The sequence below is a fragment of the Rhinopithecus bieti genome, unplaced genomic scaffold (assembly GCF_001698545.2).
Source record: "Rhinopithecus bieti isolate Rb0 unplaced genomic scaffold, ASM169854v2 scaffold_35538, whole genome shotgun sequence".
Classification (NCBI taxonomy): domain Eukaryota; kingdom Metazoa; phylum Chordata; class Mammalia; order Primates; family Cercopithecidae; genus Rhinopithecus; species Rhinopithecus bieti.
The window spans coordinates 3,599,404-3,624,614 of NW_016815913.1; the positions used below are offsets into that span (position 1 = coordinate 3,599,404).

The 25,211-nt window shown below is 37.3% G+C and overlaps 2 protein-coding genes and 1 long non-coding RNA gene across 3 annotated transcripts in view; 1 reads left to right on the top strand and 2 right to left on the bottom strand.

Moving 5' to 3' along the window:
- PROSER1 (proline and serine rich 1) overlaps positions 1-3,748 on the bottom strand; it is a 19,532-nt gene extending 15,784 nt beyond the window's left edge. Inside the window, exons 1-2 of the mRNA XM_017854140.1 lie at positions 3,655-3,748; positions 1,715-1,825 (exon numbers count right to left, since the gene is read on the bottom strand). Of these exons, the coding sequence (XP_017709629.1) occupies positions 1,715-1,825; positions 3,655-3,693 (150 nt within the window). The 5' untranslated portion in view covers positions 3,694-3,748. The remainder of the gene's footprint in view (positions 1-1,714; positions 1,826-3,654) is intronic.
- A 2,147-nt stretch (positions 3,749-5,895) lies between these two features.
- On the bottom strand, positions 5,896-13,505 carry LOC108516588 (uncharacterized). Its single transcript, XR_001881873.1, has 4 exons — positions 12,596-13,505; positions 9,509-9,574; positions 7,045-7,113; positions 5,896-5,980 (listed from the first exon to the last, which is right to left on the bottom strand). It is a non-coding gene; the product is annotated as an uncharacterized LOC108516588 (long non-coding RNA).
- A 203-nt stretch (positions 13,506-13,708) lies between these two features.
- Positions 13,709-23,583, top strand: NHLRC3 (NHL repeat containing 3). The gene is made up of 7 exons (XM_017854141.1): positions 13,709-14,119; positions 14,525-14,677; positions 14,956-15,103; positions 17,148-17,348; positions 17,962-18,053; positions 20,615-20,727; positions 21,249-23,583. The coding sequence occupies exons 1-7, from the start codon at positions 14,036-14,038 to the stop codon at positions 21,499-21,501; spliced, it is 1,044 nt and encodes a 347-aa protein (XP_017709630.1). The 5' UTR covers positions 13,709-14,035; the 3' UTR covers positions 21,502-23,583.
- Positions 23,584-25,211: the final 1,628 nt, after the last annotated feature.

The window sequence follows — 25,211 nt, forward strand, 5'->3', positions numbered from 1 at the left end:
CTATTTAAAAAAAAAAAAAAAAAAGAATTCAAAATTAAAAACAAAACCCCTCAAACCAGTAATAATAACCAACCTCACTGGATTACACTGAAGAAAAGGACTTGGTAAGAGGGTAAAGACTTGCATTCCCATTTCAATTCTGCACCGCCTGGCGGCATGACCCTGATAAGGTCCTCAATCCTCCTATGCTATGGAACTCTTGTATTACATACAAAGGTACTCAGAAGTGAACACGAAAAACACAGAATGACAGGAAAAGATCAAGTATCCAGAGGGACTGGTTCTAGAGCCTCCCTCATAGATACCAATACATGGATGCTCAAGTCTCTTATATAAAACGGCATAGTATTTGCATATAACCTAAACATATCCACCCATCTACTTTAAATAATCTCTAGCTTACAATATCGAATACAATGTGGATGCTATGTAAATAGTTGTTATGCTGCATTGTTTTACTATATTATTGCTTTTTTTTTGGAATACAGTATGTTCTAATTTTTTTTTCTTCACAAAAAGGAGCAATCAGAAATGAACTTCCAATGCCACAGTAGTATAATCCTCAAAGAATAAGAGTACCTATGTTAGAGTTGAAAGTAGATAAGAAAAAATGGTGTTCTCTACAAAGATTAAGTGTGATTATTTATACTGTCAAGGGTAAATGAGACCTTATTCAAGACTGCTAAAATTTACAGATCAGAATAAGTTGATAGATTATTGCAGTGTGCCATCACCCTAACAGTGTGTGTGGCTAAATGGTATATACTAGCGTGGGAGTCAACTCCCAAGATGTCCCTGACCGATCCTCATCTCCTACCTGCCCTTGCACCATTCCCTACCAGAATGAATGGGGCTGACCTGTGTAACACATGGCATATGGCAGAAAGGATGGCATCTGACTTCCAGGCAGCTTCCATTTGTCCTCTCTTGCTTGGATTACTTGCTCTGGTAGAAGCCAGCTGCCATGTCATGAGGACACTCAAGCAGCATTACAAAAAAGTCCTTGTGGTGGACAACAAAGGACTCCTGCCAACCACCAACACTACCTTGCCAAGCATGTAAACGAGTCACCTTGAGGCCCTATTCTTGGGCTCCAATCAAACTTTCAGATGAATGTAACCTCATGAAAAGACCTGAACCAGAACTACCCAGCTAAGCGCTCCAATATTCCTGACCCACAAAAACCATGTGAGGTGATAAACGTTTATTACTTTAATCCACTAAGCTGTGGGGTTGCTATGCGGCAACAGAAATATAACATTCTTTGAGAAAGTTGTTTTACAAAGAGGTTCAAGGAACATGAGATGATATAAAAACAAGTTTCTTTTTTATACACCTCTCAAGCCTTTATATGCAGTGTGATGCTCCAGGAAGGAAACACTGCATGCAAAGTTTCCCAAACACACTTCACTGAATGAAACTGAGATTGTAACAACACTGAGAATTTGAGAACTGTTCCTTTACTAAACGTAAATCAGTGCTTCTAAAGTACTTTGAAAAATAAAACAAAATCATCCTATTTGTCTTGTTCTATAGATTTTATATAAATATCCTTAATACACTGATGAAGCTTAGACACGAACTTTCAATCAGTGGTGAGCCTAGGAATTAAGTTACTGATATAAAATTCCTTTCCTTTAAATACCATTAACTTATTCTACACTTCATACTTAACCATGAGAAGTTTCATATACAGCTATAGAAGTATGCTTACTGGGAAAATTCCATTTATGCGGCTAGGTCTTCCTTTGGGATATGGATTTCCTGGGATCGTTCCACAAGAAGATATCATAGCATGAGGAGCTTTGCAGCCCCCCTTGAAAGCCTGTAATATAACAAAGAAGAGGGGTAGAAAAAAAAGTCTTAAAGTCAAGTATTCTGAACACTGGGAAGCTCAGCTAAAAAAAAAAAATGAGTTAAGGAACAGCACTACATGCAATCTGCTCATACATCATTCAGCACTTACAGTGGTGAATGTGACCAAAAGTAATCAGTAAAATCACTTTATTTAAATGGAACAATTAAAATAGTAACATAATAACGTTGCAACTAACAGACTCAAAGAATGTCTTCACAACAGATTTTGTAAATGGTGTAAAAAAGTCTTTATTATCTAATCTGTCCCATTTCTTCAACTATCAAGAAATAACAGTTCAAATCTACAAATGCCAAGGTCATGTTACATTTGAGGAAAAGAGGACACAGAGATGAAAGAAACATGGTCCCTGCTCTTTACAACCCAGTGGAGGACAACATAAACAAATAACATGACATTGGGTGGTCCAAAGAGCTAAATACCATTGAAAAACCAAGTAATAATGTTCAATATACTGTTACGTATTTATGAGAAATAGTAAAGGAAGGGATTTAGGTCTGTTTATTACTGCATCCTCAGCTTCTAAATGATGCCACACACATACTGAGTTGGTGCTCAATACATATTAATAAATGAATAAACACTGTATTAGGCAACACATATTCCGATGTATCTATATTACGTCATAGAAATATCCAGCTATATGTGTGTGTATATATATATTCCCAAGTATGTACAATGTTATATGTATTACATATTGGTTGTATAAATCCATTCACAAACATACATGTATATTAGCTATATAACCCAGTCCCCCTACTAAATACCCCAACCCTGAAATCATCTGAATTTTTCGCTATAATAAAGAATACCGGGGTGAATGCCCTTATATATAAATTTGTATATTTCAACATTTCCTTCAGATAAATTCTTAGAAGTAGAAATTTGGGGCCAAAAAGTATAAATACTTTAAAGGCTCTTCAAGTTTACCTTGTAGAAAAGTTGTACTAACTTACATTGACCAGAGGGCCTATTCCACAGAACACTCAGGCCCAGAAAATTTCTGAGAAGGAAAGTGACATGACTGGAACACTTCATAAGAAAGAAAACTACAGCAGTAATACCCATGTTGCCTTAAAGGTTTTAGTCAAGAAAACTGATAAGGAAGTTACTAAAGTAAAGAAACATGGCTCAGCTCTTAACACTTCCACAACAATGTACGACTAAGGCAAATTTGCCTACCATCCCTGGGCTTCAAGGAGTTTGTGAGTATTACATACAACTGAACTGCCAGGCTCATAATAATTAATTAATTCAGCTTCCAGCCATCACAATCCTACCTTAGAAGTAACTACCTTAGATGACAAATCCAGTTTTCTAGGGTTGGACAAGTACTATTGCTCCAATTCTTATAGATCTTTAACTAATAAACTGGAGTTTTAACTAATAAACTTGCTTTAATATTCATCTCTTATGAATCTGATTTAAAATAAACTGGTTAACAAAGCACATTTGAAAAGTTAAGTTCCCAAATAAAGTTTAAAGCAAAAACTTGAAGCCATGACAAAGGTACCAAGGGATCAAGACATAAACATTTCCATGAGGTTCAAGCTGAGTGGCCAACCAACTTCTCACTCTCAAGCCATCTCTTCCCCCTTGAGTGTCCCTGTCAACCAGCTCTATTTCCACTCCATAGACCACAGGGATGTTCATTTTTAACCCATTGTACAACAGCATTCGAGTTATTCACCAAAGTTAGTAAGAAGAAAGGTGCTTTTTCACCTTCAACATTCAGAAAAACCAGCATACCAAGTACATGGCAATCTTCAGAAAACTACCTGTTCAAGTATTCTCTTGCACCGTTTCTTCTCAGACATATTTATCCTGAATAAATCTTCAATAGGACGAGAATTCTGTGCATCAATAATATTCCTACCAAGAAAACACAATTTAGCTTTTTGTTTAAAAACCTGACCATACATAGAGGTAAGCAATCTTTGTTTACTGCACAAACATATCTGAGTAAGCTTTCCCCGTGACACAGGGAGAAAAGTATGACTATTTACTTTTAATAGCTCAGTTTAAATAACATGTTTATATATAAATGTAATAACTGAGGTTTATCTGATTACTGAAAAGTAAAACAGTAATACTGTAAATAAAAAATCACTATATTGAGATTTTTCAAAATATACTCTCTTCAGTGATAGGATATGGCAAGAGAACCCACCCACGTGCAAAATGCATAAAAGTCATTTTATGCTAAATGTATAAAGTTTTATCTTGTGCTTTATTTTAATTTTGTGCTTTTATGGACACCTATGAATACAAAAAGGACTTAAAAATGTATGTGTTACAAATAAATAACTTATACACTCTTCAGTGACGCAAAGGAGTAGGTTCTTTCCTTGTCTTTTTGAGCTAACATTCATTACGGTCATCTGTCAAATGCTGTGGTAGGTGCTTTCAGACCTTCCGATATTTAGAGTTCATTACTCTATTAAGTGGGTAAGAGTCTTATTTTTACAAGTGAGGCAAATAAGGCTCAGAAAAAATGAGCACTTTGCCAAAAAAAAAAAAAATTATTGTGTCAGTCAGTGAAAGAATCTCTAATTCTTAAATCCCTGTCTTTTCAGAGTAGGAAGGCAAAGCAAATAACTGAAATACAAAAAATCAAATTAAACAATCTTGTTAAGCCCCTTCATTTTATAAAGTTATAACCATATGTGTAATAAGTACCCCACTAGATACTTTTTTCATGAAGAAATCAGAATGTATCCTTATGCCTTGCTTGACTGTATTTTGTTAGAGTTCCTTTTTTTTTACTATTACAATTTTGATCACATAAACATACTACTTAGACACTTAAAAGGCTTTTCTACATTTATTTCCCAATGAAGTAAAAGAAAAAGACGAATACTTAACGAGGCCTAACAGTTCAAGAGCAACCTCAGTTTGTCTTTTACTGAAAGTGAAACGCTGAGTATATTGACCACTTCTTCGGCTGGACAGCACCATTTTCTGCCTTAATTAACAAAAAAATAATTTATTTTTACACACGGTGAAATTTTCATGCCAGAAATTACCTTTTTCTGGAAGTATAGTTAAATGCTCTTAATATAAACATTTTAGATAAAATATATCACATTTTAGGTGAAAACCACTTACTCAAAAGAAAGTTCTAAAAATAAATGAATTATACTTATGTTCTATCAATGTAACCATTTCAGCTGAAGATCTAACGAAGATCTAAGTTCTCCCACAAGCTCTTTTTTTATCCACATTTCACGATGTGTTCACTTACAGAATTAAAAAAATCAGAAGTATTACTTTCCTCAGAAAGGTTATATAAAAAGGTTATACTCATACATATGGGAGATTAAATTGTTCAAAGGTTAGAAAAACATTATTATGCTCCTCAGGGGCTAAGTATGCCACAGATCAGTGCTTCCATGGTGTTAAACATATTACAGAAAAAGGTTACACTAGCCACATAAGGTAGGGGGAAAGCTGGGTTAAACAGGTTTCTCTACTGCAGAACTTTAAGTCTTATTTTAATTTAATGTGCATTGTGATGCAAAAAGATTGTGTGGAAAGTTACATGATTATTCGACTAGGGTACCTTTATTTTTGAAGAACATCCAGAAGATTTGGCCAATTTGGAGATTTATGTTAACAGTGAAGGAAAATCAAAAGCAACATCAACATAAGAAGGAAGACTGGCTAGAATCAACATCCAAAAGTTCCTAAAATTTGGAACAGTGGTTTTCACATACTATTATTTATGCACTACCAGAAGAATTGATAAAACTATATGCCCCTTTGTATATTTTTAAATTGATACCTAACAATTTTATCAGAAGTTTAAATACTCATAAAAAGTCGATTTTCTTAAATACATTTATATAGCTGTAAGAACTTTGAAACTACTAATTTAGCTCATTTAATTTACGGAAATATTTATCAGGTAAACTAATTGGTGAAATCAGTCTTCAGTGAGAGAACAATCAAATCAGACTGACTTTGTTAGAAAAGGTCAGACTTAATTTAATTCAAGTAAGTGTATTGAGTTGTCCCTGTGATACCCTTCTCACCTCTGAATTTTAAGTCTAAGGCAGGGAGACAGGCAAGCAGGCCTCAGAGTTTTGTCATGAGTTTGTTGTCCTGATAAAATAAAGCAAAGCCCTCATCAATATTCCCCCTGCCTCAGCCTCCTGTGTAATTAGGACTACAGGAGCACACCACCACACCCAGCTAATTTAAAGTTTTTATATTTTTGTAGAGACTGGGTCTCACTACGTTGCCCAGGCTGGTCTAGAACTCCTGGCCTCAAGTGATCCTCCTACTTCAGCCTCCCAAAGTGCTGGGATTACAGGCTTGGCCACCACTCCGAGTCCCTTATCAGTATTTCTTATGAGCCTCTTTGCTTTGCTCTCCCTCTCAAGAGCAAAGCACTGTCCTTTTGGAACCTGGAGAAACATCTTCACCCCCAGAGAACAGGAGCGGTAACTCTTTCTTTAGTAAAGCAGTAAAAAAGCAAATATTAAAGAGGAGATCAGAAAGTAGCACTAACAGACCCAGATACTTTCCTAGGCTCATCAGTTTAGAAAGTCAAGGATCTGTAAATTGATTCCACTGAAGATACCCAGGCCTGATATTGCTTCAAAAATCTTCCTACACAGCCAGATACTCCTGTGTGACCTAGATGCTCCTGCTGACCTAGGTTCTAGAGCTGTGCTATCCAATATAGTAGCCACTAAGCACATGTACCTATTTGAACTAATTACAATTAAATAAAATTAAATATAGTTCCTCAGATGAGGCACATTCAAGTGGCTACCATAATGGACAGTGCTGATATAAAAATTTCCATCATCACTGAAAATTTATTTGGACAGTACTAACTCTTCTAAGACTAAATAGAAAGATGGTGAAGATAGATATTAAAAAACAGAAGTGCAAAAAACAATTAAGAATTCAAATCCTATATTTTGCTTGCCGGTGACGTTTTCCTCTAACTTGCCAATCAGGACACTGTGGCATACAATTCAAATGTACAGTTTGGAAAATGTTAATTTTTTAACATAGCTATTTTGAATCAAAGTACAATAACACTTAGAGTTTGCTTTTCTAATGCAAATAAATTACAACTGAAATAAAGTATAGACAACTGGGAGAGTTAAAAATACTTAAATTCTATGTTCTAAAGGAAAAAATAAGTTACTTACATGCTGTAATGCTTTCATTGCCTTCAACTGGGGCTCGGCCCAGGAAAAATATCTCAGCAAATCAACCACCTGAAAACAAAGAACTAACAGCTCTAAAGACAGCATGTTTGTAAATATTTCTGTAAGATTTATTTCAGTACTTGACATTATAATTCAACGTGTGCAGCCCAGGCCCAGGTGATACAGGTGGCACTAAAGTCTGAAAACTGTGCTAACAGAATAGCGACACGCGGTTACGTAACCTTAAATCACTTACAATCAAATAAAATTTAAAAATTCAGTTCCTTAGTGACAAAAGCCACATTTCAAGTGCTCAAGAGCTACATGAGGCTGATAACTACAATAATGCACGCTGCAGGAGAGAACATTTCTACCATCACAAAAAGTTCTACTAGACAGCACTGGTCTAGAAAGAAAGAAAAATATACAATACAGAAAAAACAAAGTATCCTAATAAGAAAAGGAGGGTTCAAAGTACCAGACGGAGATCAAATGTGGGCTTAGGAATATAAAGATGGACTGTGAATGGAGAACTTTTCAACGTGAGGGAGAAGAGCACTCACAAGAGCACAGTGGTAGGTTTTAGTGTAGACCCACTAACTTTAGTCCTAGTAGGTCTTTCAACTTGAATCTGGAGGACAGAAACTCAAATCATAAATCTAGTCCCTTAAAAATGTCAAGAATCAACATGAATTACACTCCAGCAGCCCCTAAATGATACATCATTTGAGAGCTCAGACTGTGCAGCTCAGACCAGCTCCCACTACCACCTAAGAACTTTAAACAAATGAGGGAAGCATTATGAGATAGCCAGTAAGCGGTGAACACAGGGCATAAAGATCAGGACACGGAGGTCTCAGCATGATCACCACCACCCTGTTTCACTGCCTCAAAAGATGCTCCAAAGGCGGAAAAAAGTGATACAAGAAGACAGTTCCTGAAAATACGCTAAAAAAAAAAATTTTTTACTCCTTATAAAGAGAAACATATATAGCAAATAAGTATTATGTATACTTTCCAGTTAATTTGATAAAAGTGTATGTCCTTAAAACTTTGATGGGAATAATATTCTTAATATCTAATAAATGCTATATTTTACCAACCATAAAATTTTACAAGCCACCATATCTAAGATACAAAGAAAAATCTTTAATACAATAAGCTCATTTAGAAAGTAGGCTTAATAAACTTTGTAATGACTTTAGCAAAATGGAAACATCACTCAGGGTGGTACATCACATACACACAAGAAAAAAATGCTATTAGCTGTAAGAAATTATAAATCTTTTTAAAACATTTAAATTTTTTTTTTTTTAGACAAAGTTTTGCTCTGTCACCCAGGCTGGAGTGCAATGGTGCGATTTTGGCACACTGCAAGCTCCGCCTCCTGGGTTCAAGTGATTCTCGACTGCAGGCACCAGTCATCATGCCCGGCTCATTTTTGTATTTTTGTAGAGACGGGGTTTCACCATGTTGGCTAGTCTGGTCTTGAACTCCTGACTTCAAGTAATCCGCCTGCCTCGGCCTCCCAAAGTGCTGGGACTACAGGTGTGAGCCACCGTGCCTGGCCAAAACATTTAAATTTTTAAGAGCATAAAGTAACTTTGTAAAGCAATGGGAAAGCTGAAAAACTGACATAAAGACAACAAATGCAAATCATAAAGTAGCTTTTGAGAATTTAGTGGGCAGAACTTCTATAGCCTTAAGGTCATTCATGCTTTCAAGTTTTGAAGTTCTTGAGAAACCAATGAAAAGTTGGACCATTTACTAACTCAATTGGAGCATTTATTAACTCAATACATAATTTATTGTCCATCCTTTCCCTGAGCTGTTCTCCAGACATTCTTATTAATATTTATGCCTGATTTCTCTATCAAGAATTTTCCAACTATCCCTCAGAAACATGCCCCCTTGCGTGTGTGACACACATTTAATTAGCAAACTGCCCCTAAGGTGGAATGAAGTTTTCACTAAACCATCATGCTTAAAATGTTAATAATCCGGCAGTTACAGCAACTACTTATTAATAACACTGTGTATTTTTCTTACTGTTGAAATTTTTATTTAGTGGCTTCATATAAAACATTTCATTATTTGTTCACATTTTCTTTTATATTACATGATGAATTTTGTAATTGTCTTACATGTAACTATAAAAATGTGGGTAAATTTACCATTACAAGTTTCTAAACCTTTGATATTGTGCCCAGAACCAAAAACACTTTGAATTGCTTTAAGATCCTAGATTTAAAATCATTTTAAAATAGGAATTGGGGTGAAAGTGGAGAGGTGCTTAGTCCCTGAATTATAAATTCTGTGAAGTTTTCTGCCAAAACTGAGAGCTTCTCAAGTTCCTGAATAAATACAGCAAAAAGGTAAAAGCAATTCTGAATTCGGGCAGCAGACATTAACCAGAACATTGGTATAAAAAGAAGGCTTTGTTTAAACAAATAATGAGGAATACCTGTTCACTAGAAAAGTATCCATGCACATATTCAATTGCTTTTAATTTGTATTCTGTCAAAACAGCCTAAAAAAAAAAAAACACACACACACACACAGTAAAACAGCATTAATATACGTAAACAGCACAGTAATAAGCATCTATCAAAACTGCCTAAGCAACTCAACAGGGGCAGGTCTGCTTCAGCCCTGTCATGCAGAGGAACTAAGGTCACTGTGGTGAGAGGCCCTTCCTTCCACCTTTCCAGGTTCCCTACTGTGAGGGACACACTGAGCAAGCAGGAAGATCTGCTGGGCTTCCCTACCTGCTTCTACAAGGAAAGGGAATACAATTGTAATAGACATGATTCAACATTAGCACGCGTTACATTTAGAATTCCTAAATACGTAAAGAGTTTCAAAACATTCCAAATCCAATCATATTGTCATTTTTAAGATTAAACATATCAGATGTTGTTACTCATCAATTATTGAATATCTATGTGCTAAGTGACAGGACGCAAGAATAAGACAAGGTCTAGTTGAGGCTCTCAGTATTTCTATAGGGATATAAGAATGCAAGAAGCCCTGAATTCGTTGTCTGTGCCTGCCACTAAACTGGCAGTGTAGACTTTGAGAGGTATTTTAATTCCCTTTGAGTTTCCTCACTCATACAGGGAACACCATTCACTAACCCCAAAGAGTTACTATGAAAACTATAATAGCGGACACTAGATGTGACACATAATAGGTAATCAGTAAGTGATGGTTCCTTTCCTTTATGGAATCTCTCAGTGGGTGAGGGAGAAGTTGGTGGCTTTGATGCAGTACTATCTAGAGCTCACTAAATCACATAGGCTCCCCCCCTGCAGCTATTTGCTCATCTTAGAGATGGAATCAGCTATCTTAAGTCGGTTGCCACTAATCATTAAAAATGAACTAATCCCTTTGCTTGTACTACAAAATAATTATAATCATATTTTTCACATGTATCATTCTGCTAGGAAAAAGTATTATGACCAGTCAACTGAAGTATCCTGCGTGCTCAGTAGTTCAACATTCACTGAAAAGGGAGAAAAAGGCATTCTAAATAATGTACTCCTAGGAGTTTTACTATCAATATAATAATCGGACACAGTCAAATACAAGTTTCTGAACAAAGTCTTGGATTGTACTGATGCCAAGTCGTATCTCAATTCTTCCATCAATGCCTGAGAGGCCCAGCTGTAACCCCAGGCAGGACAGCATGGTGCTCTGCAAGCATAGTCTGAATAGGGCCCACTGCCCCTAACTTCCCACCTGAGGAGTCTTGAGCTGACTAGTTAACCTCACAGAGAGTAGGCCGCCAGCTTTAAGTGAGAAGTACAGTGCCTACACCTCGTGGGTTGTAAGGAGAATCAAAACAAATCATGACTGGAGAAGTGCTTAACAACAGGCTCACAAAGTAAGTGCTCACTAATTAATAGCTATTACTCCCTCCTTTTTGAGTAATCAATCAAGCATTGCTTTTTCCCCCTTTCTACTCCCTTTCCCAGTTCTTCGGCTAGTGGCTTCTTAAATGCCACTAGTTTTAAATGACAGTAATGACCATCAGTATTATCTATTATATAAACTCACTGTGATACTCAAGAGATGACCTGGTTTAAACTTACATTCACAAAGAGCAATTTTTAAAACAATCAACAGTAATGCTCATATTTAGATATGCCAATATTTTATTCCATTTTAATAGACCATGACAATACTGATGTATCTAATCATTTGGCAAAGCCAGCAGAAGACATGTTTTAACTGCTGACCAGAAATACAGACTTAAGTTGCCATCTCATGTGAACAGGACTTTCGTATCTGGAAAACTTCCCTATTCCCCTCTTTAGAATTTACTGTGACATTTTTATGACACTAGGAAGAGAATATGCACACCGAGACCCTAAATCACATAGGCTCCCTATGTGATTTTTTCCAAAAGAAAAAATCTGCTGGTCTACTTGGACTCACCAATTATTTTCTCATGAAAAGTAATTAAAAATCAGCTTATGAACAAATTCTGACAAATTCCTAGGCATAGAGTTAGCAAACCAACATTTTATTTCAAAAATTAATTGGACACATTGGATGTGCAAAAGCAGAATTTGTTCAAAAAAGAACGTTCAGTATAATCAAATAGGAAAACTCAAACACGTCAATTTGAAAAACCAAAAAAAAGCTGTATAAAACCAAAGTAAAAGTGCAAGACCAGAGACAATTTTAGTAACACCTTTGTAAACTGAAATAAGCACCAGAGCACATGGGAACAATTTCTTCCGTTGCAGTCAAGGGTCATAAAGGTATGCAGGTGAGGAAGAATAATTGCCCGGAAGGCCGAAGGAAAGCACCGTGTGCTGATGTAACGATGGTACATCAAGTCCTTCCATTTTAAAATAAGTAACTTTTCGGTATTTTTGTGCTTGAGATATTGTTAGGCTCAAGACTACCTTCCAGAATTGTTGCTGTCTGGTTCACTCTGGGAGATGGGATCCACACAATAGCCTCAAAAAGCAGCAAAAACTTGGAAAGCAGGAGAAAAAATTTTGCACCTCAAGTTATTGACGGCCAATTCCTAAGAACGTGACTTTAAACTTAATGCCACACTTAACATCAGGACACGAATTTTGCATGGCCAACGCAACAAATATATTCTACCTTATGCTTAGATTTGAAAACCCCATCATAATAACTACCATAAAAGAAACTTTCTGCGTATTACCTCTAGTTTTCAGTCACTCTTGTATGACTGAAAGATGAGGCAATAAACTCAAAAATACTAAACCACTTGCCCCAAAGTACAGAGCTATTAAGGATTTGTAAAAAAGGCTTTGGAACGGAGGGCCGTCTGAATATCATTCCCACGACACCGCGCTGAGTCTCAAATTCGGCGTTAACATAACTTAATTTCTATTTGTATTGGAAACGTATCAAGATACAAACTCCTCCATTACACGTGAGAATGCAAACCAATTTGGCAATCCTAGGATCCTCATTCTGCACAATCTGCACACAGTACCTCAAAGAGAGTCTAAACCACGAGAATTCATCTCATAAAATAATTCCTGGAATCGAGTGTAATTACCTTTCTAATTTCATCCAGCACCATTTCAAAGGACTTTTTATCCATCTTGACTACTACCCCGACGTGGTTTTAACAGTTATACTTGCAATTACAAGACGTTCATCCCTGGTCAGCTCCGCCGATAGTAAAAATATTTATAGTTGAGGAGGAAAAAGACTCCACGAGCAAGACAGGATGCGAAGAGGTAGAGAGTATCGCAAACTTCGCAAAAAAAATTTCTAAAACTGAGACTCAGAAAACTTTTTTTTATTAAAAAGAAAAAACACTCCAGTCAGGCTTCCCCAGCTTATTCACACAATGCTTCAGGGCACCTCGGGCAAGAGCCAGGTCCCCTGAGTTCTGCAGAAAAACCCGGGCTCCGCGGCGGGGCTGAGTGCCGTTTCCCTGCAGCTGAGGGCCAGGTGCAGCCACAGGTAGCTCTTGAAGCCGCTTGCCCAGGTGGAGCGGCCGGCAGAGCAGAAACACCTGCACTCGGAGTCCACGGGCGGCGGGGAGGGAGGCGCCGGTCTCTCGACCCGCACCTGCGCCTCGGCCGCCTGCCGCGACCCTCACCGCCGCGAACCCGGACGCATGGTCCGGCTCGCGCTCATCCCCAGCCGCTGCGCTCGACTCCTGGGTACCTCGGCCCCGGCAGCAGGCGGGCCGGCAGGCTCTTTGTTACCAGCTGCTGCGGCTTCCGGGAGCGGGCCGGCGGCTGGAGAGCACCGGGAGCCGGGCGAAGAGGGGCACGGCCTCGCATAGGGGGACTCCGGAAAAACGCAGCCCCAACAGCGCCAGACGCCCTGCCTGATTACCCCTACAGCCCCCACCAGCTCATGGGGACCTACTATAGGGCCAGTCGCGCCCGAGTAAACTCAACACTGCGCAGCCAGCTTGGGCCCCTCTTTCCTGAAAGCCAGAGGTGGGGTCCTGGTGTGGGAACATAGGCATCCATAGCGTATGCCTGGATGGTAGGAATAGGATGTGGCAAAAATCCTTCCCGAAGCCTAGCTGTCGTTATTTTGAATGTCATCCCCACTATACCTCGTGTTTGAGTGTGCGATCTTTTGATTTTGCCGTCTGAATTAAAAAGAATAAATGGCGAGCGATTAAGGCATATCTACGGGCGCCCATACTTTGGTGGCCACGGGAAGTCAGCGGCGCGGACTGTCCTGCGGGCGGGAAAGGGTGGTCACTGGGTGAGCCTGAAGCACCTGACATAAGGGCGGGGACCCCGAAATGCACACGAAGTGCGAAACTGGTCTTCTTTGATTTTCATTCGCCCTGGTCTCTGTTCCCTTTCGTACTCAAAGCTCGTGCCTCCAGGGAGGGGAAACCGGAGATAGGGTCTTCGGGCCCCGGGCAGACCCTCTGTGCCGCTACAAACCGTTCCGGCCTGAGGCTGTCAGGTCCTTCCCCAGACACCTGCGGACCCTCCCTCGCCTGGCTTCCCGTCTGGTCATGGCGAGATTCTGGGTCTGCGTAGCCGGTGCTGGCTTCTTTCTCGCATTTCTGGTTTTGCATTCGCGTTTTTGTGGCTCTCCAGTGAGTTGGGTAGTGAGGAAATGACTGTCGGGTGTGCGGATAGCCCTGTTGGGAGGCGTCGCCACGGTCGTGGGATGGAGGTGGCAGGCCCTGGTTCCCTCAGTAGCTTGTCTCAAAGCTTGCACCTGGGTCCGAACTGCCTTGACTGTTACAAAATTTGAGTTTAAAAATCTGTGTATGTTACATCGCCATTTTCCTCTTTTCCAACTCCTACTACACCCTCAAATAATTTGCAGACTTCTATTGTGGTCGTGTTGGTCTTTAGGCATATAAGCCAATTTCTTTGGAATTATTTCAGTTCGTCAAGGCATGCTTAACAATAAGCCCTGTTACCACCCGCCCCTCCCCCCCTTTTTTTCTTACCTACAGGGTAAACTAAATCTGAATTGTCTGATTTTATTTAAGGTTTTGAGGAACTTTACTTTCGCAGTTTCCTGGAGAACTGAGAAAATTCTTTACCGGCTGGATGTGGATTGGCCTAAGCACCCAGAATATTTTAGCGGAACAACATTTTGTGTTGCAGTTGACTCCCTCAACGGATTGGTTTACATAGGTCAAGTAAGTAAAATAGAGATTAAAAAAAATTATGAACACGAAACAACAGCCCTCCTGTCTTGCTGTAGTAACTGACCATATGCGTTTATATCATGCTAATTGTGCAATTTATTTTTGAGTTGGTTTCAAGTATTTTGGTTTCGAATGTGAAAGATATGTTAGATTTTGAAAGTGGTTTTTGAAATATTAGTAAAATTCTCAGTTATTTTTTTTCTTCGCCAAGATACAGATTACCTTTCCTTAAAACTGATCCTAACAAGTTATTTTTTGTATACCTTCAGAGAGGGGATAACATCCCAAAGATATTAGTGTTCACAGAGGATGGATATTTTCTACGAGCCTGGAATTATACAGTTGACACACCTCATGGTATATTTGCAGCCAGTACTCTATATGAACAATCCATCTGGATCACGGATGTAGGAAGTGGTATGTATAGTAATATCTATTACATTATCTTACTGGAAATCGCATCTTTGCACATGTCCTTGTTTGTATTGTTTAAAATCAGAGTTGCTGAATCTAATTGTAATTTCTTTAACGATTCGTGAAATCACATGTTTTTAACAAACTTTATATTATGCTGCTGTGGAATTAAGAAATTTGACAAGGAGCCTGTTAATATGATCTTTCCTTGAACTTGTCTAGGGACTTTTCCTCTTTAAAGCATCAGTTGCTCTTCTCAGATTAAATAACTCTAAACTGAAGCCAAATAAAGTGGCAGTCTCTAAAAGCAATGACTGGAATCCTTGACTCTTACTTTCCTTTTCCAGTTCTCTTTCATAAAAGATTGTGAAATCGTAACTGCTTTGTTGCTCAAAGTGCAAAGATTGCAGAAATTGGTGTCAATGTTTTTGAAATTCTACTGACTGAAGTATGTCTGAAATCTTCCTGCCATCAAATATTTTTAGTACAAAAAAGCTGAAAAATGAAGTGAGCACAGCTGAATGGCAGCTATGGAGAAAGTTTTCAGAGAAACAATTCACCTGTGGCTGTAGCTTAAGGCAATACCTGAGATGTCCTGGCATTACCCTAGGAATTCAGGAAGAAATGGGATTATAAAGACATTATTTCTGGTATTCCTTGGCCCAGTTATGTTCTTGAATTCAGGGACATCTTGGTTCTGCAGTCCTGGCTGATTCAGATACCACTTTTTAGAGATAATGAGTTCTCAGTTTCTGTAAGTAGTGCCATTATCGCAGCTGTTCTCAGAACCCATAAGATTTCTGGGCCTCAGCTGATGGCCCATTTATTTCATGCTGTGTTTTACATAGTAAGATTCTGGTTCAACCAAAAAAAATGTATAGATTATCACTGAGTGAATTGTAATACTGTAATGAGAGTCTATTTTCACTTTTTTCCTGAAGATCCAACTGTTAAACACCATTACTTTTAGTTCATTTTATTCATGTGATTTTTAAAAATGAGACTTCATTGATTCCCAGAAATAAAAAGAGCACAGATGATCTCTTCATTTTTTCCATTACAGCTAATTTTCTACCCAGAGATCTGAAGACAGTTTTATGTTCCTATTTCCCAAAGGAATAAATTTCCTCTAATGAAAAATAGGGCTACAAATTAGCCATTTTAAAAAAAAAATGTTTTATTGGTAGTCTTTTTTGCTAGTTTTTAGAAACTTGGAGGCTTATGTGTTTTTTATTGCTATAAACTTTAGCTCAACTGTCCAAAAGTATAATAATAAGTAAATTATATAACGTAGAATTGTAATGCAAGCTGATTCACTTTCTGGTAAGCTCAATGTATCCAGTTTGTCTTTTGAATACCTATCAATTAATTTGGTATATGTACCTTCAAATTGATTTCTGTTAACTGCTTTATGATATTCCCTTATTAATAGTCTGCTTTATGCTCTTGCTTGTTAATTTTAACTTAAAGAAATTTTAACGTGAGAAAATAAGATACTCATGATTTACAAAGATTATTTTCTTCTTAGCAAAGAAAAGTTGAGGGGTGGCATTTTGAATGTCTCCACAAGGTGAAAATACAGTTAAAAAAAAAAATCTGTACCATAGAGAACGTTTTGTTGACTGACTGAAATTTAAGATCTGTATGTGAATGATTAAAGTAACAGTTTCAAATATAAGTTGTTCCCTTTACATTTTCTTCTTGATTGCTTTTCATAAGCGATGCTTATTCAAGGTCAAAAGATTAAAAAAGAAAAGGCTTCCCCAATACTTTAACATTCTGAGTTTCCTGTATAATGAGTCAATTATGGGGATGTTATTTATTTGAATTTAGAATCCGCTTATTTTGTACTAATGGAGATTTTAATTCGTGATCAAATTTGGCTATAATTTACAAAGAAGCTATAGTGCTTGTTATATGTAATTTCCTAAGTCTATCAGCTATTTATTACTGTTTAATTCTATCAAATTTTGCTCTTAGCTTACTTGAAAATCTGAATGTTTGTATAGTGGTTTTATTTGTGAAATGTACATATCTATCTTTATAGGATTCTTTGGTCATACTGTTAAAAAATACAGTTCTTTTGGTGATCTTGTTCAAGTCTTGGGTACTCCAGGCAAAAAAGGCACTGGTTTGAATCCTTTGCAGTTTGATAACCCAGCAGAATTATATGTAGAGGACACAGGAGATATTTACATTGTGGATGGAGATGGAGGATTGAATAACAGATTGATCAAACTGTCCCAAGGTACATGACTTAATTGTTTATGGTATTATAAAAATATTATAAATTGGATTGAATTTGTTTGATACTTGGTATAATGTTTTAAGTGTTGTGTATGAAGCGGTGTGTAAAGAGCTAAGTGTATTACTGCCAGAAAACTGAAAAACAGATGAGTATGATTGCCCACAATAAATAATCCTGATAACAGGCCGACTTTCTTCACCAAGGGCTAGGAGATTCCTCCAAAAGTAACTGGCAACAGTATGAGAATTTCTAATGCGCTCAGTAGCTAAGTGTGTATCCTATTCAATTAAGCGTGTAGAAATTAGAAACCTAGAAGTCCAGAGTCGAGTATCCTACAGGCTGATTCATCTGCAAGCATTTTATTGAGTGCCCTTTCTCTGTCCTCTCTAGTATCAGGAGGTGCAGATCTGTTATGTATGAAACAATGAAATGTAGTCTATGGTGTTGATTCCTAAAGCAAAATCAACTTAGGAGGAGAAACTAAAGCAGAGAAAGCATAGTCAAGTGAACCAGTGGTGTAATTAAATAGTTCTTTGTAACCTGTTTCATAAAATATGCAAATGCATGAGACATTCTCTATGTTGTTCTGACTATATATTTTTACCATTTATAGATTTCATGATCCTTTGGCTGCATGGAGAAAATGGGACAGGGCCTGCTAAGTTCAACATACCTCACAGTGTTACACTTGATTCAGCTGGTCGGGTAAAAATACAGTGTCATTGTATCTGGGACTATGCATCTGAATATGTTTGTGCATGTGTCTCTGTGTGTGTATGTGTGTGTGTGTGTCTGTGTCTGGGCATGTATATATAGATTGTGGTATACATGTGTGGGCATGTGGAGACGTGTGTTAGTGGGTATGTCTGGGTAATTACTCTGGGGCTGGGTGTGTACACATACTCCCTTACAAATGTTTGAGTTGTATAGTGAGGGGGTTCCCCAAATATTTAGAAATGAGCAAAATGGATTTCCTGTACCATTTAAAAGGATAGAAGGAACAAATAATGGATCTGAACATAAAGTTACCTGAAAGACAAAGTTGCCTGCTTACTGGGAAAACTCCACTAAAAGTGTTTGAATATCTTTTCACTTCTCAAGAAAAAAAGTGCTGATCTAAAGTGGAGTGGGAGAGGTTAATCTTGGAAGTTTGAAAAAGAGTCACCTAGGCAAACTCTTGTTCTCACTAGCTCCAACTTTGTTTAGGGAACAGAAAACTTTAGCCAACAAATTTCAATCAATTTCTCTCTTTTCTGCCCTACTCACTACTATCTCTTTTGCCTTTACTCAACTTCTAAGCATAGATCTCACTTCTTTGAGGTTACCTTTTCACAACAAAACCCCCACCAAAAAATTTGTATATTAGTTTCTCCTCCTTTTCCTATAGCAGCCTGTACTTCCTATCATAGTAGCTATCATGCTGTATTATGATCATTTGTCTGTCTCCCCTAATAGATGTTAGGCTGTTGAGAGTGCTTACTGAATCTCTTTTGCTTTATTTCTTAGTGCTTAGTACATAGTCATATTTATTTATTAAATGACTAAATGTCTTGACACACAATGGATACATTAGGCTGCTTGCTTTCATACCATTAGGCATTTAATCCATTTCTACTTCCTATTCAGTGCTCAGCAAACAAACTTCTAATTATGACTTGGCTTCCTAATCATAATTGATTGACAGAAATGAGAATGTTTTGATCATTAAATCTTCTGATCTGCCATAAGACGTTAATCAACCATGTGAACTTTGTATGTAAATTGGGAACTGGAAAGTTTAAACTTTTGCACATTATCCTTCTGAGCTTGGGTGACTCATTGTGTGCTACGAAAAAAAAATCAAATTTCAGAGCATGCAAAACCTTGACCCAGGTAAATTCATCATGGTGAGGAACACCCTTCTAAAAGGCCTTGGAAATCATCTGATGGGGGTACTCTGGCGTTCCTGAGTGATAAAGAGTGTCAATTATACACAATTGTTTTATAACAATAGCAATTCTGTTCTGAGTATTTTACATAATTGACTCATTTCATCATCACCATGACCCTATATGAAAGGTTAGTCAGTTCCAGACTTCTTGTTATGTGTTAAACAGGAGTTCCCATAATCAAAATTCACTGAATGTTGAGCAGGAAAGATGATACTACAATCTAAAGTATCATTCCATCCTAGGGTGTAAACTGTACTTCTTCCTTGGTCATTTATCTGGTATACTAATCTCAAAATCTTTAAGAAAACCCATCCTTAATAAAGGATCATAGATCAGGAAAAGACCTTGAGAAACTGCTGTATTTTGGCATCAATAACATTTCTTAAATGGTATAGTGAGTTTTGATTTGTTTCTGATTGGAGATGAATTCTGTGGCTACCAAAATTCACACACATTGATGAAGTTGTAGTCAGGGTTACCGCTGAAGAAATAATCTCTCAATCCACAAACCCAAGAAATCCAAAGAACCAAAAGCAGGGACGTAGAAGTAAAGAGGACTGACCCACTCCCAGTGCATTATTTCATACCTCTCTACAACCCTGGCCATAAGTCATCAAAAACCATTTCCTTTTATGCTTTAAGTTGCATGCATGTAGCCATGAAATGTCATTTACAATGCGTCTCACTTCTTGTCTTATAACAAGTTCCTTAATAACCCGTTACAGTGTCTAACAAATCTAAATTAAACCTATTACCGTTCTTTATGTGTTGCTAAAATATCTCAAGCTTCTTCTTTAGTTGGTTCAGCACTCTGTACATATCTTGGTAATAGCAGGTATGGGTTTAATGATACTGCAATCTGAATGAATACCTCACATCCTGCTATCTTGAGCTCTTGAGAAGTGAGGCTGCTTTTCTTTGTCACGTTGCCTGGCCCAGGAGCTGACAAGCCAGTAGCACTCATTGAAAAATGAATGCTTGTTAAAGGAATGAATGAATGTTGTCACTTTTCATTATCTACTGATCCCCTGCATTATGGTAGAGTACTCCAGCTTTTTAGTTATTCACACATTTAGAACAGTAGACAGAGTATTATAAGCTTTGGGTTAAGACGGCTTTGGGTTGTGCCTCTTCCGCTTGTAAGCTCACTTCAGAGAAGGTAACCTTTCTGAACTTTAGTTTTTCCTCATCTGAAAATGGGACTTATACTACCTTCTTTGGAATCCTCTTAAGTGAGATAGTGTATGTGAAACTAATGAAAATAAATGTTCTTTTCCCTTTTTTTTCCTCATATTATGGATATTTTTCAATTGACTTTTTTTGTGTGTTTCTCAGGTGTGGGTTGCTGACCGAGGAAATAAAAGAATCCAAGTATTTGATAAAGACACTGGGGAGTGGTTAGGAGCATGGAATAATTGTTTCACAGAAGAGGGACCTTCTTCAGTCAGGTAATTGTTTCATTTTATTGCAAAATGCTTGTTTTAGTTAGTGTACATATCTCACTTCTCTGAATAGCTAGCTGAAAGTTTAAAATGTTTATTGTTAATTTTGAATCAGGGGAAAATGGAAATATACAGAGAAATTTGATATCCGAGATTTTCAGATCCGAGAAAAAGTGAACACAAAAAATAACATGCTAGACCTCTCCTCTAGCCTTTACTTGGTAAATTTTTAAACACAGGACAAAATCAAACCCAGCCTAATGGCAGTTCTTCATTAGTTTCATTTTGTGGACTATGATATTGATACTTTTAAAAACTTTAAGCTAATCTTTGGCTTTGCTTACCATCAGGGACATCTTATTCCCTCATAAACAGAATTAGATCAAATTCAAGTTCTCCTTAAAAGAATCATTCAGCAAGTAGATGCCTACTGTTGTTTGGCACAGTAGGGGATTAAAATGTTGAAAAAAAAAAACCCTTATGTTTATTTCACAGACATTTATTATGTTAAATGTCTTTCTCCTTAGATTTACTCCTGATGGGAAGTACTTGATTGTGGCCCAGCTGAATCTTAGCAGGCTCTCAGTTGTCGCAGCACCCCCGGTGGGAAGCATTGGGGAGTGTTCTGTGATCAGCACAATCCAACTAGCAGATCAAGTTTTGCCACATCTCCTGGAAGTCGACAAAAAGACTGGAGCGGTCTATGTAGCAGAAATTGGAGCAAAACAAGTACAAAAATATGTCCCTTTGAATAGCTATGTTCCTGCATTTGGTTCATAATGTTTCTTTCCTGCGAATATTTCAAGTGGCAGTTCAGATTCTCAAATTCACTAACTGCTTAAAAATGATGTTCAAGCACAAGAATTTACTTTTCTAGTATAAAAGATCTAGTATCAGAAAGATTTGTTTTTATATCATTAAGAATCATATATTTTGTTGCCCTCTTGGGACTTAGTTTTATTTGTAAGTGTATAAGGACATTTTAATGAAAGGAACGTAACTAAAAAATGAGGTTGGGAAGCGGGACTAAGGTCGCAACCTCATTATTTGCCCTGGTAGACTGATTGTCCCTGGGTAAAAAAATGGGAATAAAAATGAGCTTGCAGGATAATTTATTAAATTTCATGTGAAGAACTCCAGACCTCCAGATTGTGCAACTAACATAAAATGAGCTGCTTGAGAGATTGTAAATAGGATGAACTATTGATTAATTTGAGTACCCACAGAGTGCTGTGTCTTGACGACATAAAAATGAAGAAGCAGGATTGCCTTTTGAGTAGCTTCCAGTCCAGTGGGGAGACAAGCGGGCAAACAGTCACAACACAGCAAAAGCGACCTTGGAGCATAGTGGGACTTTTGGAGTAGGAGCGCTGCATTTGACTGAGGGAGTCATGGATACTTCGCAGGAGAAGTGAATTTGAGTTCAGACTTGAAAACAGGAAGAGCTTACCAAGGGACAAGGAGGAGAAAACAGTAATTTCCATGTAAAGAAGGTATAAAAAGTTAGAAACGTACTGTAAAGTTTGGTAGGCTTTAAGCTTTTTTTAAAGCCCAACTTGGCTTTTGTCCATTACCTATAAGATACTTAACGTCAATCAGCCTTTAAATGTAGGAATAAAATGCCTGGCATCTAAGCACTTTACTAAAAGAGGTTTTTACAAATAACCAAGGATTGTAGAGCTTCCTTCTCTTTTTTTTTTCTTTTCTTTCTTTTTTTTTTTTTGTTTTACATGAACTCAACTTATTCCTAACATTTGTCTACCTCAAAGAAATTTCAAGATTATTCAGATAACCTAGATATGTGCCAAATCCTTTGAGCTGTTAAGATGGATAATTTCCTGCTTTCCTCCTTCTACATCTCCTCCCACCCTCTCCTTTGGTCTGAATATTGGCTTCCCAACTAAGACCTTTTTTTTTTTCAGTTTGTTTTAGCTTATTATAGGTTTTGGAGGAACTTTGCCATTTTATAATCTTTCAAATCATTCTTCCCTCTTCCTCGCATCAGCTTCCTCTTTTCCCAGTGTTTTACTGTAAATTGTGTAGCCTATGACAAATCTTGAACTGACTCTGCTCTTCACCTGTTATGGCTGGAGTATTTTCCAGACCTGAAGGGACTCACACTTGTTTTGATGCTTGGATCACATCTCCGTGTGGTTAAGAAGGTAAATCTACCAACAGGAAGCCCTGTACTCTGTATTCTAAGGCCTTCGATAAATGTCTTTATCGAATATGGACTATATGACCTTAAGTCACCTTAGTTTTCAGTGAAATGGGAACATCATTGTCTCCTCTTTCGTGAATGCTGTGAGAATCAGATGTGCAACAGATACAGACTTGCCCTTTGAAATCTATACCTCTGGATACATTAGAGGCATTTTATTAACAAAGGCCCTTCTAAATGTGCTACATATCTGACAATAGCTGTCAGATTTGTCTTAATTTTGTGTTTATAGCATTTATCAAAACGTATCCTCATAGACTTTATGCAGATTAGCTAATATGATCAATTGATTTGGATAAAAGAAAGTAATTTCAGGGTTTGTTTTTAAGCCAGGACAAGAAGTGCAAGTGCCTCTTTGAAGTAATTTAGGCTAGGTAAACTGATTTTGAAATTTCAAAATGTTTTATTTTACTTTGTTTTATATCAGAGTCTTGTAAAACCTGCTGCAAATGTTTCTGAATATCTTTGTAAAAGTGTTTATTAGTACACCTGTGATTATAGTACTTCACTTTTTTCATTTGGATTAATTAGTTAAATGAAGGAGAAATGTGTTATGTTTTCTACTAAAAGTATAAATTAAAATTTTGGCAAGAAAAGGCAATATTATCTGGCTCCCCAATTAAAGTTTGATTTTATTGTCACAAAAGCAGTCTATAACTCTTTATTCATTTAAAGAATTTCAACAATTATGAAATCACAAGTTGATGCTGAAAGAATATCCTGCTTTTCACACATATAGGGTGTAAGCTGATGTGCATAAATATGACTAGAAGTTGCTTACAACATTTAAAGAATGTAGCTTGTTTTGAGGTGGTGGGCAGGTACAACTGACAGTATTAACTAGCTAATTGTCTACATTTCTGCATTAAAAGTGGAACATCTTTATACTTCTACTTTTTAGGTCTATTCTTGGAGTAGGGGAGGGGAGAAAGTGTTCTAAATCAGAAAACCAAAGACTGTAGATTTAGCTATATCTTTCCTTACCTGTACCATCAGATTGGGTCTTTCAAGTGGAATATCAAGCAGAGAAAACTTGGATGAAATCTGATGGCGAACAAAGATTTACCACAAACTATTATTATCATTATTATTATTTTGAGACAGAGTCTCCCTCTGTCGCCCAGGCTGGAGTGCAGTGGCGTGATCTCACTGCAAACTCCGCTTCCCGGGTTCACGCCATTCTCCTGCCTCAGCCTCCCGAGTAGCTGGGACTACAGGTGCCCACCACCACGCCCGCCTAATTTTTTTTATTTTTATTTTTAGTAGAGACGGGGTTTCACCGTGTTAGTCAGGATGGTCTCGATCTCCTGACCTCATGATCCATCTGCCTCGGCCTCCCAAACTGCTGGGATTATGTTCGTAGGTCACTTAACAGATTAAAAGACTGCTTCAAGCAATGTAGTGTAAGGCTAAGGCAGTAAAGTCCTAACTTGTTTTGCCTTTGCTGGTTTTAAGCACTTCTGCATTTGAAGACAGGACAGATTGGATGGTCAGCACTAAAATGGAAACTCTCCAAGTTTGGCTTTTTAGGCTCACCAAAATAAATGAGAGTTTTTAAAAGTCCTAAATTTATTACTTTAATTTGTTGTATTATCTGCTATATATTTTCAGCAACAATAAAAAAATCAAAATAATCAGCTTTATTGATTCAGTAAAAAGTTTTGAGACAACAAACATGTAAAGGCACTCAGGCAGGTATCCTCTGCTCTAACAGTTCCCTACCTGGTTGGGAAAGCAAGCTACTTAAACCTTGTCTTTCAGTAGTTTTAGGAGGTACCATATTTGGCACTTGCATTATGTTACATTCTTGATACACAAGAGGTCAGTAGTGTTCTGCTTATAAGCATTTCTTGAAATCAAACATGGGCTAAGCTTCATAGTTTGATTTTTTTTTTTTTTATTGAAGCTACCATGTTCACCATACTTTCATTGGTTTTCTTTTTTCCACAACTTGCTTACATCTTGAGGAAATTGGTTTATGGGTGAAACATTTTACAAGCATTGTTGGAAATTTTTTACTGGTTAATTGGACTTGTCCACAATTAAAAAGAAAAGTTTAAACCTTTTCAGCAATTCAAACTAACAGCCAGAAGTGAATTAACTTATTTTAAATGAAGGTGAAACTATAATCTGAATGTGTAAGTTTAGTACAATAGAGAATGAAATTGTATTAGTGGGGAATTATTCTTTTTTCTCCCTAGTAGGTGTTTTTTTTGTCGTTATTTTTTTTATAAAAAAAAGAAAAAAAAAAAAACAATTTCACCTTGTG